General features: G+C 42.0%; 5 protein-coding genes across 5 annotated transcripts; all 5 read left to right on the plus strand.

Moving 5' to 3' along the window:
* Nucleotides 1-1,866: 1,866 nt before the first annotated feature.
* LOC131282972 (juvenile hormone esterase-like) lies at nt 1,867-3,723 on the plus strand. Its single transcript, XM_058312527.1, is given in 5 exon segments — nt 1,867-1,968; nt 2,044-3,084; nt 3,169-3,435; nt 3,437-3,468; nt 3,543-3,723. Coding segments are annotated over 5 exon segments (1,605 nt in total). The 5' UTR covers nt 1,867-1,884.
* A 1,255-nt stretch (nt 3,724-4,978) lies between these two features.
* On the plus strand, nt 4,979-6,808 carry LOC131294681 (juvenile hormone esterase-like). The gene is made up of 3 exons (XM_058322725.1): nt 4,979-5,173; nt 5,253-6,296; nt 6,365-6,808. The coding sequence occupies exons 1-3, from the start codon at nt 4,979-4,981 to the stop codon at nt 6,806-6,808; spliced, it is 1,683 nt and encodes a 560-aa protein (XP_058178708.1).
* A 733-nt stretch (nt 6,809-7,541) lies between these two features.
* LOC131294682 (juvenile hormone esterase-like) lies at nt 7,542-9,385 on the plus strand. The gene is made up of 3 exons (XM_058322726.1): nt 7,542-7,763; nt 7,830-8,873; nt 8,942-9,385. Exons 1-3 carry the CDS (start codon nt 7,542-7,544, stop codon nt 9,383-9,385), a joined length of 1,710 nt encoding a protein of 569 aa, XP_058178709.1.
* Nucleotides 9,386-10,122: 737 nt separating this feature from the next.
* On the plus strand, nt 10,123-11,978 carry LOC131294684 (juvenile hormone esterase-like). Its single transcript, XM_058322727.1, has 3 exons — nt 10,123-10,344; nt 10,423-11,466; nt 11,535-11,978. Exons 1-3 carry the CDS (start codon nt 10,123-10,125, stop codon nt 11,976-11,978), a joined length of 1,710 nt encoding a protein of 569 aa, XP_058178710.1.
* A 759-nt stretch (nt 11,979-12,737) lies between these two features.
* LOC131294685 (juvenile hormone esterase-like) lies at nt 12,738-14,587 on the plus strand. The gene is made up of 3 exons (XM_058322728.1): nt 12,738-12,965; nt 13,032-14,075; nt 14,144-14,587. The coding sequence occupies exons 1-3, from the start codon at nt 12,738-12,740 to the stop codon at nt 14,585-14,587; spliced, it is 1,716 nt and encodes a 571-aa protein (XP_058178711.1).
* The last annotated feature ends 786 nt before the right edge of the window (nt 14,588-15,373 follow it).

Below are 15,373 nucleotides of genomic sequence, written 5' to 3' on the forward strand. Positions count from 1 at the left end.
TAATACTTTGTTCTGTTTGTACCCTTACATATCATATACGTTTTGATATCATAAACGTTTTGATAAACAATTCTTCTTGCAAGGAAAATATTTGGTATGCGTTAGAGTTAATTGAAAGTAAAGTAAGCATCAAACCTTAAGCATCAATCACACTGCGTGTAGATTATAAACAAATGCTGAAATCAAATTCAAATACAAAAAGCAGAAATCTTGCGGCACCTTTCATCTTCTTTGTGTGATTCACTAAGCGTCGTATTATTGTGCTCGTGGGGCATTGATGGATCTAGTGCACATAGCATTTACAATCAACCGTTTCATGGTTCCGGAGAAAATACTGCATCAGACAGTGATGTACTAGTATCGGCATTAACGCCTATCCGTCTTTCGTTCGTTAGTGACGATTCAGATATCATCTGGATAAACTTGATGCCCCAAAGTGTTAGGTTTTGCAGGCCAATTGTGATCGAGTTTGCGAAAGAGTCAAAAGAAAAAGTTATACAAACAGTAGACGAAATCAAAAGCCAAATAACCAGGTTAGTTCCTTATACAATTCAGCTAAATGAAACAAGTTATGTGACGGTAAATTATTCATTTTCCACGAGTTTAATTGATGGAAAAATGTTGGCATATTTAACCGACACTCTGTCTATGCAAACTTGTTGTATATATGGTGCAAAACCAACAGAAATAAACAGTGTAGAGCAATTAGAAAATGGATTTATTCGAAATGCTGCGAATTTATCTTATAGAATATCTCCACTGCACTGTTGGATGAGATTTTTCGAATGCTTGCACCAAATTTCGTTCAGAATTGAATTAAAAAAATGGAAGGTTACTAAAAATTATAAAAAACATGTACAATGATCGAAAAAAAAATTTATTGGAAAGGATGAACATGGAATTTGGTGTAAAAGTAGATGAACCAAAGCAAATGGGTAAAAATAGTACGACGGGAAATGTTTGTCGTCGGGTTTTTTCAAACATAGAAAAATTGAGCGACATTTTGCAAATAGAAACAGAACTTATAGAAAGGTTTCGAAATATTTTAATAGCCATCAACTGTTCACAGCCTTTAAATCCAAAAACTATGAGTCTATTTTGCCATGACACATACATGTTTTACATACATCATTACAATTGATACAAAATGCCTTCTACTGTCCACAAAGTTCTTGCGCATGTAGGAGAAATCATTGTAAATTCCCCAGGACCATTGGGATCCTTAGGAGAGGAAGCAGCAGAAGGTAGAAATAAAATATACAGAAGGGATAGAAGAGAATATGCCCGTAAAATGTTACGAGAATTCAATATTAAAGACATTTTTATGAGAGCATTACAATCATGCGATCGATACATTTCAACAATATCTCTGGCTAAATCGTTGAAAAATTAAAAAAAATCCCATACCCAGACGCAGTAAAAACATTTTTCGCAGATTACAGCTCCTTAAATAGTAACAATCCCTTGCCAATTCAAAACCAAGAAGATGATGGTACAAGTTCAGAATATTCAGATAGTAGCTCTTCGTTAGGCGACGTTATGTCCGCGTTAGATGCTTTGAATATCAATTATTTTCTAGATGATAATGTTTTGAATGATAGTTTGTAGTAAATTTAGTTTGTTTTATATTAAACTAAAAAAAATCTTTGAGTTAATATAAAAAGAAAGATTGAAAAAATAATGCACCCATAGAAAATTCCAAAAATATGTGGTTTTTGCAGCGCCACCTAACGGGATTGTCCAGAAACATCATAATTCCGTGTAATATAATAGTATTACACGATATTACAATGAAAAAATTTGCAAAACATTTGATTCCGAATTTTATCCCGGCAATTTGCTCTTTTCGCTCCATAGTGCGATGGCTGTATCCTCGGTTTTCCGATGACCGACACGAACAGTGTGCAGTTTGATGCGTTCATTGGAATACCGTACGCGAAGCCACCGGTCGGGAAATTACGTTTCAAGGTGAGGCTTGAGTTTTCCTTCCGGAAGGATATTGGGAAACAACTCCTAAGGTTTTGTTCTTTGTGTTCCGTTTAGAGCCCGATACCGGTCGATCCGTGGACGGGGGAGTACAATGCCACCAGCAGGAAACCATCGTGCATGCAGAGTTCGACCGTACCATTGCGGGATCCAATCATCGGCAATGAGGACTGCCTCTACCTGAACGTATACCGGCCGAAGGAGAACGTCACCCAATCCCTCCCGGTGATGGTGTTCATCCACGGCGGTGGGTACTTCTCCGGTTCGGCCGATCCTCAGTTGTACGGACCCGAGCGTATTCTGGCCACGAAACTTGTGATCCTTGTAACGATCCAGTATCGGCTGGGAGTGTTTGGATTTCTCTCTACGGGCGACGCAGCCGCACCGGGTAATGCCGGAATGCGTGATCAGGTGCTGGCGCTGCGCTGGGTCCAGCGCAATATAGCCACGTTCGGAGGGGATCCCCAGGCGGTAACACTGTTCGGGGAGAGTGCCGGCGGAGCTTCGGTGCAGCTGCACATGATGAGCCCACTCAGTCGGGGTCTTTTCCAGCGAGCCATCCTCATGAGTGGCAGTGCGTTGGCTGTCTGGAGCCTACCGGTGGATGATCCGCTAGCACTCGCCCGTCGTCACGCGAAGCTTATTGGCGTATCGGAGACGGACGAGCTGACAACAGCCGAACTGGTGGATGTGCTGCAGAACATCGACGCCAACGTACTCGTCGCCAGTGAGCAGGCTTTGGGGACCTGGTTCGATCACCCGATCGTCATCTATCGGCCTACGATCGAGAGTGCGGCTGTGCCCGTGGAGGACCGTTTTCTGACGGACGATCCTGGCAAGCAGTGGACCGAAGGGCGCTTTATGAACATTCCTATTCTGCTCGGCACCGTACCGAACGAGGGCGCCGTTGTATCCCTACCCATTCTGCACAACCAAACGATTATGGACCAGTTCAACGAGAATCTGGTCGAGCTGCTTCCGGTCGTACTTGCCCTCAATGCGTCATCAGCGGATTTGGGACGGCTAAAAGAGCGATACTTTCCAAATGCGCCCTCTGATCGGTGGGTGAGCGAGGAAAGCGCGGACAATTTTACAGAGGTATTAATCAACACAAACTCGCGACAGCCAGTATCATGTGCATGTGTACACTAAAACAACACTCTTACTATATAATGTTTGTAGATGGTCTCCGATGCACTGATTAAATATCCCACATTGAAGACGCTCCAAGAGTACCTCAGCCATCCCGCGGAAACCTGCCGTGAGACGACACTGTACTCGTTCGAATTCGTTGGTCGTCACTCGTTTTCCTCGATCTACGTACCGTCGGACGACAAGTACGGGGTGTGCCATCAGGACGAACTGCTGTACCTGTTCCGCATGCCAGACCTCTTTCCGGATTTCCCCTCCGAGTCACCGGAAACCGAAATTGCTACCGTGTGGACTAGTCAGTTTGTTTCTAGTCAATTTTGCTGTTCAAGGGTAACTAGATGAGACATGTGACGGTTCTAAGTTGATATCATCCATTCTAATCATTTTTCTAGTCCTTCCCGAAGAGCGACACCACCAAATTGTGGAGAACAAGTGGAAACGGTGAAATTTGAGAACGCACCTCCAGGAAACGCTACCGAGTCGAAAGTATCGATATCGAGAGAAAGTGGATTAAGTCACAAACTTCAGGAAATGGTTCAGTTCTGGACTACAATCTATCGATCATCTTATGTTGCCTATCATTGACTTAGATATTTTGTTACTTTTTAGAACTTGTTTACGATATAGAATTTAAAATCAATAAACTAAGAACGTACTATTGCACACATGGCAGGGTGTACAGCAATAGACAACTAAACCGTTAATATAAAACCAGATAAACGCTGTGTATACACCTCATTGACCCTTAGCAGATCAACCATCGAGGATGCGCCATAAAAACAGGCAAACGTAACGAAAGAAACATCGCAACAGCTGATCTCTGACCAATTTTACAGTTACTCTTCCGCCAATGATGTAAGCAATTCTCTGATGACGATAATGATTCAAGTTTCCATTCTACCACACTAAATTATTCGCGAACCATAAGAAGGTGGCTCCTTTGTCAATAACATGTTTTGTTAAAACAGGTTTTACAAGTTCACAGGTCGGTACTGAAGGCGAAATTACCAGATTAAGGACAATGTGAAAGTACGTGCCCTTCAAGTATAAAAGAAATGCATTATTGAGCATAACGTTTCAAGGCAAGGACTCACGATCGTGCTTTTGGCATCGCAGATGCAGACTCTCTTTCCACAACGAAACTTGTAGTAAGCTTCCGGACCCCTCGATGAACTCATCGCCCCTCACAATAAGTGGATGACCGAAAAAAAAACTACGTCATAACAAAAGTATAATAAGTAGATTGATTGCTATTTAACTAAACTTGCAAACAGCTGACTATAAAACACTTTCACTTCCCATTTCGCTCTTCGAAACTGATTTTCTCGATCCAATGATCAAAAGCGTGAACCAACACCTTCAGAACCGAAAACAAACTGCTTTGTTTGAAGAAAAAAACACCGGAACGATTGCATCGTTTTTATCGAATTCCCACTGTAAAAATGAAATCACAGACAAAACGTAAAACTGGTTTCCTTTCCATGTTTTTTTTACAAAAAACTGTGATTTTTTGTAGTTTCACTATAACCTGGCTGATCAAGAAAACCAGTCGAATAACCTTTTTTATTTAAAACTGATTCAAGAAAAAGGAAATGGAGAAAGCAAAAATTTGCAGAAAAAGGTCATCGTGAAAGAAACTACTCTTCCGGTATAAAAGGAACGTATTTTCGTCAACAAAGCTTCAGTGCTATTTACTCTCCTTTAGATCTTGGTGTTAACCTATGGTGGAAACCGTAGTTTGTGAAAACTTGTTGATAGAAGAACTTTAACGTGATCTCTACACATTAAGCTGACATAAGAACTTTAATGTGGAATGATCTCTACACTCTTTAATTCAGTGATGCGAGTGTACGTCGGAGTGCTTTTGATATTGTACTGCTTCGGAGGAACAGAAGCGTATTCAAAATGGCCTCGCGTGTGTATTAAAGACGGATGTTTAAGAGGAACTTGGCTGAGAGATAGCGTTGACAGTCCCTATGCTGCGTTTCTGGGTATTCCTTTTGCCAAACCGCCCGTCGGAGATCTTCGATTTAAGGTATACGAAAGCAAGTGATAGCACACATTTTCTTGTCGATTCGTAGCATTTTATAACATTGTTATGTCCCTACCTATAGAACCCACAACCAGCTGATTCATGGGAAGGTGTATACAACGCAACAACAGGCAAAGACGCATGTATTCAAAAAATTTCACTAATTCCTGGTGCTCCAACGTTTGGTGGAGAAGATTGTCTGTATTTGAATGTGTTTGTACCGCAGAATGCGTACTCTCCTGCGCCACGACCTCTCCCCGTCATGGTGTACATTCATGGCGGTGGCTTTTTCTATGGATCGGCCCGATTAAGCGAACTTGATCCGGCGAGAATTATGACACAACGGAGGGTAGTGGTCGTCACGCTACAGTATCGTCTCGGAGTTTTAGGGTTTTTCTCTACGGGTGATAGTTCGGCGTCAGGAAACTACGGCCTGAAGGATCAAGTCATGGCCCTTCGCTGGGTCCAAAGTAATATCCGTGCATTCGGAGGAGATCCCGGACGAGTCACTATCATTGGTCACAGTGCCGGTGGTGTCAGTACCCAGTTACACATGATGAGTCCGCTGAGTCGTGGACTATTCCATCGGGCCATATCAATGAGTGGAAGTGCCCTTGCCAAATGGACTGCTCCGATTCCCGATCCGTTGTCTGTGGCAAGGACCCACGGTCGTATTTTGGGCATCGCGGATGCGGAATCCATGCCCACAATCGAACTAGTAGAAAAATTTCGAGGGATCGACGCAGACATTTTGACAAATAGTATTGATCTCTTGAAGGTTTGGGATATTCACCCTATCTCCCCATACCGTCCGGCTGTCGAATCTCAAGATGAGCCGGATGCGTTCCTGACTGAAGCTCCCAATACAGCCTGGAGTCATGGGAAACATGCGGACGTTGATTGGTTGACGGGATCTATACCAGCCGATGCTTCGGTTTTCACCCAAACGATCTATCGGAACGAGTCGTTGGTCACAGATCTGAACCTCAGGTTTTCTGAAATTCTTAAACTTTTTCTGCTAACGGATATATCATCCAAACAGTTGAAACGCTTAAGGCAACGATACTTTAAGACCACTCCTCCTGACAAATGGGTTACACCTACAAATTACGGAGAAATCACTACTGTAAGTATCTTCTTACAACTGTTATTAAACACACGAACAATAGATTAAATACAAATCCAATTTTCCAGATGCTCTCGGAAGCCGAATTTCTATATCCTATGATCAAAAGTGTCAAGGAGCAGATTCAAAACCGAAATCAAGCAGGATCCACTAGCGTGTACTCCTTCCAATTCCAAGGACGATACTCCTACTCACGAGTCTTCACCGGTACCAATCAGTCGTACGGACTGACCCATGCAGATGAGCTGATTTACCTTTTCAGAATTCCTGTATTCTTCCCTGAGTTTCCTCCCGGTTCACCCGAAGCAGAAATGTGTCAGCTGTGGGTTAAGTTTCTGGTAGATTTTGCGACAAAAACGAACATCAAAAAGGAAGGAACTTGCACCGCACTTCAATGTAATGTGGTGACGTTCGGAAACACTAACAACGTTTATTTCCCAGTCAATAAAACGCTCGTACCTGGGTTAGGTGACGACTTGTACCGGTTTTGGAGGAAATTTTATGGAGAATAAAACAAAAAGAGAATAGAACAGGATATGGTTTTTGTGTGGTGTTGTTAATATTACTACTAATCTAGTTGCTTAATGTACTAGAAGGGTAACATAAGAATGCCTTTACAGGCAAAGTTTAGCGAGAACGACTATAACACTTATTAATGGAAGGATTTGTTCATACTCTACGTATGAACAACAACAGTGTATCTATGTTGTTGATAGATTTACAATCAACGATAGGAATCAATTGGAAGTTCATAATGATGATTTCCAATTTACACTGGTAACACAGTCAAGGTACACTGTGTGATTCTATTATGTATTACTTTTGTTCCACTATGCAAAGTGTGTATGAACTACATCATTACACTAACGGCAATGTGCAGAAAACTACGAGAAATGGATGGAATCTCACCAATATGATGTGAAACCGGTTTAAAGTTTAAATTTGTTACTTCCACCGCAACCTTTGGCCGTATCAAGGACACAGGACAAATGAGTATATATTTTTAAATTGAAATTCGGTAAGCAAAGAGAAAGCAAGAATCTGCAGATTAAGGCCAACGAGAAAGCACTCACCTTTCTGGTATAAAAGCAATGCAATTCCATCAACAGCAGTTCAGTTTGATTTACACTCTTCAGCAAAGAGGAGTTAACACTTGGTGTAAATTGGAAGTTTGTGAAAAGTGAAAAGTTCTTTAATGTAGAATTATCTCTACACAATTAGCTTAAATAACAACTTTAATGTAGAATGATCTCTACACTCTTAAATTCAGTGGTGAGAGTATATGTCGGAGTGCTGTTGATAACCTACTGCTTTAAAGACGCAGAAACGTATCGAAAATTACCTCGCGTGTGCATTAAAGATGGATGTTTAAGAGGAACTTGGCTGAGAGATAGTGCTAACAATCCCTATCCCGCGTTTCTGGGTATTCCTTTTGCCAAACCGCCCGTCGGTGATCTTCGGTTTAAGGTATATGAAAGCAAGTGATACTACACATTTTGTGATGTGATAACATCGTTATACCCCTGCTTATAGAATCCTCAACCGGCTGATTCCTATGAAGGTGTATACGATGCCACAACAGACAAAAATGCTTGTATTCAGAAAGATCCCGACATCGCTAGTTCTCCCGTTTTTGGTGCAGAAGATTGTCTGTATTTGAATGTGTTCACACCGCAAAATGCTTATTCCCCAGCATCGAGACCTTTACCCGTCATGGTGTACATCCATGGTGGAGCCTATACAGTTGGATCGGCCCGATTAAGCCAACTTGATCCAGGAAGAATTATAACAACAAGGAAGGTGGTGGTCGTAACGCTACAATATCGTCTCAGCGTGTTTGGATTTTTCTCTACGGGGGATAGTTCGGCGTCAGGAAACTACGGCCTGAAGGATCAAGTCATGGCCCTTCGCTGGGTCCAAGATAATATCCGAGCTTTCGGAGGAGATCCTCGACGAGTCACTATCTTTGGTCACAGAGCCGGTAGTGCCAGCACTCAGTTTCACATGTTGAGTCCGCTGAGTCGTGGACTATTCCATCGGGTCATATCGATGAGTGGAAGTGCCCTTGCCAAATGGAGCGCTCCGATTCCCGATCCGTTGTCTATGGCAAGGACCCACGGTCGTATTTTGGGCATCGCAGATGCGGAATCTATGTCCACAATCGAACTAGTAGAAAAATTTCGAGGAATTGACGCGGACATTTTGACGCACAGTATTGATCGCTTGAAGGTTTGGGATATTCACCTTAACGCCCCATACCGTCCGACTGTAGAACCTCAAGATGAACTGGATGCGTTCCTGACTGAAGCTCCCAATACAGCCTGGAGTCATGGGAAGTACGCGAGCGTTGATTGGTTGACGGGATCTATACCAGCTGATTCTTCGGTTTTCACCCAAAAGGTCTATCGGAACGAGTCGTTGATCGAGGACCTGAACCTCAGGTTTACTGAAATTCTTGAGCTTATTCTGCTAACGGATATATCATCCAAACAGTTGAAACGCTTAAGGTGGCGTTTTCTTAAAACCACTCCTCCTGACAAATGGATTACGCCTACAAATTACGACGAAGTCACTACTGTAAGTATCTTCTTACAACTGTTATTAAACACACGAACAATAGATTAAATACAAATCCAATTTTCCAGATGCTCTCGGAAGCCGAATTTCTATATCCTATGATCAAAAGTGTCAAGGAGCAGATTCAAACTCGTCAACAAGCAGGATCCACTAGCGTGTACTCCTTCCAGTTCCAAGGACGTTATTCATTCTCACAAATCTTGACCGGTACTAATCAGTCGTACGGACTGACCCATTCAGATCAATTGATCTACCTCTTCAGAATTCCTGAACTCTTCCCTGAGTTTCCTCCCGGTTCACCCGAAGCAGAAATGTGTCAGCTGTGGGTAAAGTTTCTGGTAGATTTTGCGACAAAAACGAACATCAAAAAGGAAGGAACATGCACCGCACTTCAATGTAATGTGGTGACGTTCGGAAACACTAACAACGTTTATTTCCCAGTCAATAAAACGCTCGTACCTGGGTTAGGTGAGGACTTGTACCGGTTTTGGAGGAAATTTTATGGAGAATAAAACAAAAAGAGAATAGAACAGGATATGGTTTTTGTGTGGTGTTGTAAATATTACTACTAATCTAGTTGCTTAATGTACTAGAAGGGTAACATAAGAATGCCTTTAAAGGCAAAGTTTAGCGAGAACGACTATAACACTTATTAATGGAAGGATTTGTTCATACTCTACGTATGAACAACAACAGTGTATCTATGTTGTTGATAGATTTACAATCAACGATAGGAATCAATTGGAAGTTCATAATGATGATTTCCAATTTACACTGGTAATACAGTGAAGACACACTGTATGATTCTGTTATGTACTACTTTTGTTCCACTATGCAAAGTGTGTATGAACTACATCATTACACTCACGGCAATGTGCAGAAAACTACGAGAAATGGATGGAATCTCATCAACAAGATGTGAAACCGGTTTAAAGTTTAAATTTGTTACTTCCATCGCAACCTTCGGTCGTATCAAGGACACAGGACAAATGAGTATATATTTTTAAATTGAAATTCGTTAAGCAAAGAGAAAGCAAGAATCTGCAGATTAAGGCCAAGAAGAGAAAGTACTCACCTTTCTGGTATAAAAGCAATGGAATTCCGTCAACAGCAGTTCAGTTTGATTTACACTCTGCAGCAAAGAGGAGTTAACACTTGGTGAAGATTGGAAGTTTGTGAAAAGTGACAGAAGAACTTCAATGAAGAATTATCTCTACACAATTAGCTTAAATAACAACTTTAATGTAGAATGATCTCTACACACTTAAATTCAGTGGTGAGAGTATATGTCGGACTGCTTTTGATAACCTACTGCTTTAAAGACGCAGAAACGCATCGAAAATTACCTCGCGTGTGCATTAAAGATGGATGTTTAAGAGGAACTTGGCTGAGAGATAGTGCTAACAATCCCTATCCCGCGTTTCTGGGTATTCCTTTTGCCAAACCGCCCGTCGGTGAACTTCGGTTTAAGGTATATGAAAGCAAGTGATACCACACATTTTCTTGTCGATTTGAACATGTGATAACATCGTTATGTCCCTGCTTATAGAATCCTCAACCGGCTGATTCATGGGAAGGTGTATACGATGCAACAACAGATAAAGATGCCTGTATCCAGAAAGCTCCCGACATCGCTAGTTCTCCAGTTTTTGGCGTAGAAGATTGTATGTATTTGAATGTGTTTGTACCGCAGGATGCGTATTCACCAGCAGCGAGACCTTTACCCGTCATGGTGTACATCCATGGTGGAGCTTATACAGTTGGATCGGCCCGATTAAGCGAACTTGATCCGGCGAGAATTATAGCAACACGCAAGGTAGTGGTCGTAACACTACAGTATCGTCTCGGCGTGTTTGGATTTTTCTCTACGGGTGATAGTTCGGCGTCTGGAAATTACGGCCTGAAGGATCAAGTCATGGCCCTTCGCTGGGTCCAAGATAATATCCGAGCTTTCGGAGGAGATCCTCGACGAGTCACTATCTTTGGTCACAGAGCCGGTAGTGCCAGCACTCAGTTTCACATGTTGAGTCCGCTGAGTCGTGGACTCTTCCATCGGGTCATATCAATGAGTGGAAGTGCCCTTGCCAAATGGAGCGCTCCGAATCCCGATTCGTTGTCTGTGGCAAGGACCCACGGTCGTATTTTGGGCATCGCAGATGCGGATTCTATTTCCACAATAGAACTAGTAGAAAAATTTCGAGGAATTGACGCGGACATTTTGACAAACAGTATTGATCGCTTGAAGGTTTGGGATATTCACCTTAACGCCCCATACCGTCCGGCTGTCGAACCTCAAGATGAGCCGGATGCGTTCCTGACTGAAGCTCCCAATACAGCCTGGAGTCATGGGAAGTACGCGAGCGTTGATTGGTTGACGGGATCTATACCAGCTGATTCTTCGGTTTTCACCCAAACGATCTATCGGAATGAGTCGTTGATCGAGGACCTGAACCTCAGGTTTAGTGAAATTCTTGACCTTCTTCTGCTAACGGACATATCATCCAAACAGTTGAAAAGCTTAAGACGGCGTTTTCTTAAAACCACTCCTCCTGACAAATGGATTACGCCTACAAATTACGACGAAGTCACTACTGTAAGTATCTACTTACAACCGTTATTAAACACACGAACAATAGATTAAAAACAATTCCAATTTTCCAGATGCTCTCGGAAGCCGGATTTCTATATCCTATGATCAAAAGTGTCAAGGAGCATATTCAAAACCGAAATCAAGCAAGATCCACTAGCGTGTACTCCTTTCAGTTCCAAGGACGCTATTCATTCTCACAACTCTTCACCGATACCAATCAGTCGTACGAACTGACCCATTCAGATCAATTGATCTACCTTTTCAGAATTCCTGAACTCTTCCCTGAGTTTCCTCCCGGTTCACCCGAAGCAGAAATGTGTCAGCTGTGGGTAAAGTTTCTGGTAGATTTTGCAACAAAAACGAACATCAAAAAAGAAGGAACATGCACCGCGCTTCAATGTAATGTGGTGACGTTCGGAAACACTAACAACATTTATTTCCCAGTCAATAAAACGCTCGTACCTGGGTTAGATGAGGACTTGTACCGATTTTGGAAGAAATTTTATGGAGAATAAAACAAAAAGAGAATAGATCAAAATTTGGTTTTTGTGTGGTGTTGTTAATATTACTACAGTTGCTTAATGTACTAGAAGGGTAAAATAAGAGTGCCCTTAAAAGCAATGTTTAGCGAGAACGACTATAACACTTATTAATGAAAGGATTTGTTCATTCTCTACGTATGAACAACAACAGTGTATCTATGTTGTTGATAGATTTCCAATCAACCATATTCATTTCTAATTGGATATCCATGATGATGATTTTCAATTGGAAGTTCATAATGATGATTTCCAATTCACACTGGTAACACAGTGAAGGTACACTGTGTGATTCTGTTATGTATTACTTTTGTTTCGCTATGCAAAGTGTGTATGAACTACATCATTACACTCACGGCAATGTGCAGAAAATTACGAGAAATGGATGGAATCTTAACAACAGGATGTGAAACCGGTTTAAAGTTTAAATTTCTTCCTTCCACCGCAACCTTCGGCCATATCAAGGACACAGGACAAATGAGTATATATTTTTAAATTGAAATTCGTTAAGCAAAGAGAAAGCAAGAATCTGCAGATTAAGGCCAAGAAGAGAAAGTACTCACCTTTCTGGTATAAAAGAAATGGAATCCCGTCAACAGCAGTTCAGTTTGATTTACACTCTGCAGCAAAGAGGAGTTAACACTTGGTGTAAATTGGAAGTTTGTGAAAAGTGAAAAGTTCTTTAATGTAGAATTATCTCTACACAATTAGCTTAAATAACATCTTTAATGAAGAATGATCTCTACACTCTTAAACTCAGTGGTGAGAGTATATGTTGGAGTGCTGTTGATAACCTACTGCTTTAAAGACGCAGAAACGCATCGAAAATTACCTCGCGTGTGCATTAAAGATGGATGTTTAAGAGGAACTTGGCTGAAAGATCCTCTCCTGCTGAACAATTCCTATGCTGCGTTTCTGGGTATTCCTTTTGCCAAACCGCCCGTCGGTGATCTTCGGTTTAAGGTATATGAAAGCAAGTGATACTACACATTTTGTGATGTGATAACATCGTTATGTCCCTGCTTATAGAATCCTCAACCGGCTGATTCCTATGAAGGTGTATACAATGCCACAACAGATAAAAATGCCTGTATTCAGAAAGCTCCCGACATCGCTAGTTCTCCAGTTTTTGGTGCAGAAGATTGCCTGTATTTGAATGTGTTCACACCGCAAAATGCTTATTCCCCAGCATCGAGACCTTTACCCGTCATGGTGTACATCCACGGTGGAGCCTATACAGTTGGATCGGCCCGATTAAGCCAACTTGATCCAGGAAGAATTATAACAACAAGGAAGGTGGTGGTCGTCACGCTACAGTATCGTCTCAGCGTGTTTGGATTTTTCTCTACGGGTGATAGTTCGGCGTCTGGAAATTACGGCCTGAAGGATCAAGTCATGGCCCTACGCTGGGTCCAAGATAATATCCGAGCTTTCGGAGGAAATCCTCGACGAGTCACTATCTTTGGTCACAGTGCCGGTAGTGGTTGCACTCAGTTTCACATGTTGAGTCCGCTGAGTCGTGGACTATTCCATCGGGTCATATCGATGAGTGGAAGTGCCCTTGCCAAATGGAGCGCTCCGATTCCCGATCCGTTGTCTGTGGCAAGGACCCACGGTCGCATTTTGGGCATCGCAGATGCGGATTCTATTTCCACAATAGAACTAGTAGAAAAATTTCGAGGAATTGACGCGGACATTTTGACGCACAGTATTGATCGCTTGAAGGTTTGGGATATTCACCTTAACGCCCCATACCGTCCGACTGTAGAACCTCAAGATGAACCGGATGCGTTCCTGACTGAAGCTCCCAATACAGCCTGGAGTCATGGGAAGTACGCGAGCGTGGATTGGTTGACGGGATCTATACCAGCTGATTCTTCGGTTTTCACCCAAATGGTCTATCGGAACGAGTCGTTGATCACGGACCTGAACCTCAGGTTTACTGAAATTCTTGACCTTCTTCTGCTAACAGATATATCATCCAAACAGTTGAAACGCTTAAGGCGGCGTTTTCTTAAAACCACTCCTCCTGACAAATGGATTACGCCTACAAATTACGACGAAGTCACTACTGTAAGTATCTACTTACAACCGTTATTAAACACACGAACAATAGATTAAAAACAATTCCAATTTTCCAGATGCTCTCGGAAGCCGGATTTCTATATCCTATGATCAAAAGTGTCAAGGAGCATATTCAAAACCGAAATCAAGCAAGATCCACTAGCGTGTACTCCTTTCAGTTCCAAGGACGCTATTCATTCTCACAAATCTTGACCGGCACCAACCAGTCGTACGGACTGACCCATTCAGATCAATTGATCTACCTTTTCAGAATGCCTGCTATCTTCCCTGAGTTTCCTCCCGGTTCACCCGAAGCAGAAATGTGTCAGCTGTGGGTAAAGTTTCTGGTAGATTTTGCGACAAAAACGAACAACAAAAAGGAGGGAACGTGCACCGCACTTCAATGTAATGTGGTGACGTTCGGAAACACTAACAACGTTTATTTCCCAGTCAATAAAACGCTCGTACCTGGGTTAGATGAGGACTTGTACCAATTTTGGAAGAAATTTTATGGAGAATAAAACAAAAAGAGAATAGATCAAAATTTGGTTTTTGTATGGTGTTGTTAAAGACTAATTAATGAAAGGATTTGTTAATACTCTATGTATGAACTACAAAATTTCATCTATTTTGATGATGGATTTCCAATGAATCATGAAAATATCCAATTGGATCACCATGATGATGATTTCCAATTGGAAGTCCAAGATATTGATTTTAAACTGTAACCGGCCTGCTTCACGAGCCGCAAACTCCAACCGCAAACTCAAAAACCGTATAAGTTTAAGTCAAAATTTTTGCGGTTCGTGTAGCCGCGTTTTGCGGTACCAATTCTGTGATGCTTAGTCTACACGAGGCGCAAAACTCTGAAAACACAGGCGAAAATATCATTTTTTCTGGCACTTTTTTTCGCTTCGTGTAGACGTTGCTATTCGTGAGCCGATGTAGATGTAAGCGCGTTCAGCATTTTTTTGATTGTTTAACTGTAAAAAAACAGCACAGATGTATTGTGTACACTGAAATCTTATCAACAACCACTGTACATTATCAAAAACAACTTTTTTCCATCCACCGGCACTCTTTACCAGGTGCGCAAACTTTTGCAAATCTGTTTTTCACTCGCCGACCGAAAAACAGATTTTCGCTTACTTTGACAGTTGACTGACATCATTTTACCATCTGACAGCATTTTACCGCTAACTCACAGCATTTTACCGTTTGCAAAGGTTGCTTTGCGCTTCGTGTAGACCAAGCATGAGCCACGCTACACGAGCCGCAAACTCAAAAACTTTGCGGCGCAAAGAGGT

Source organism: Anopheles ziemanni, chromosome 2 (assembly GCF_943734765.1).
Source record: "Anopheles ziemanni chromosome 2, idAnoZiCoDA_A2_x.2, whole genome shotgun sequence".
Classification (NCBI taxonomy): domain Eukaryota; kingdom Metazoa; phylum Arthropoda; class Insecta; order Diptera; family Culicidae; genus Anopheles; species Anopheles ziemanni.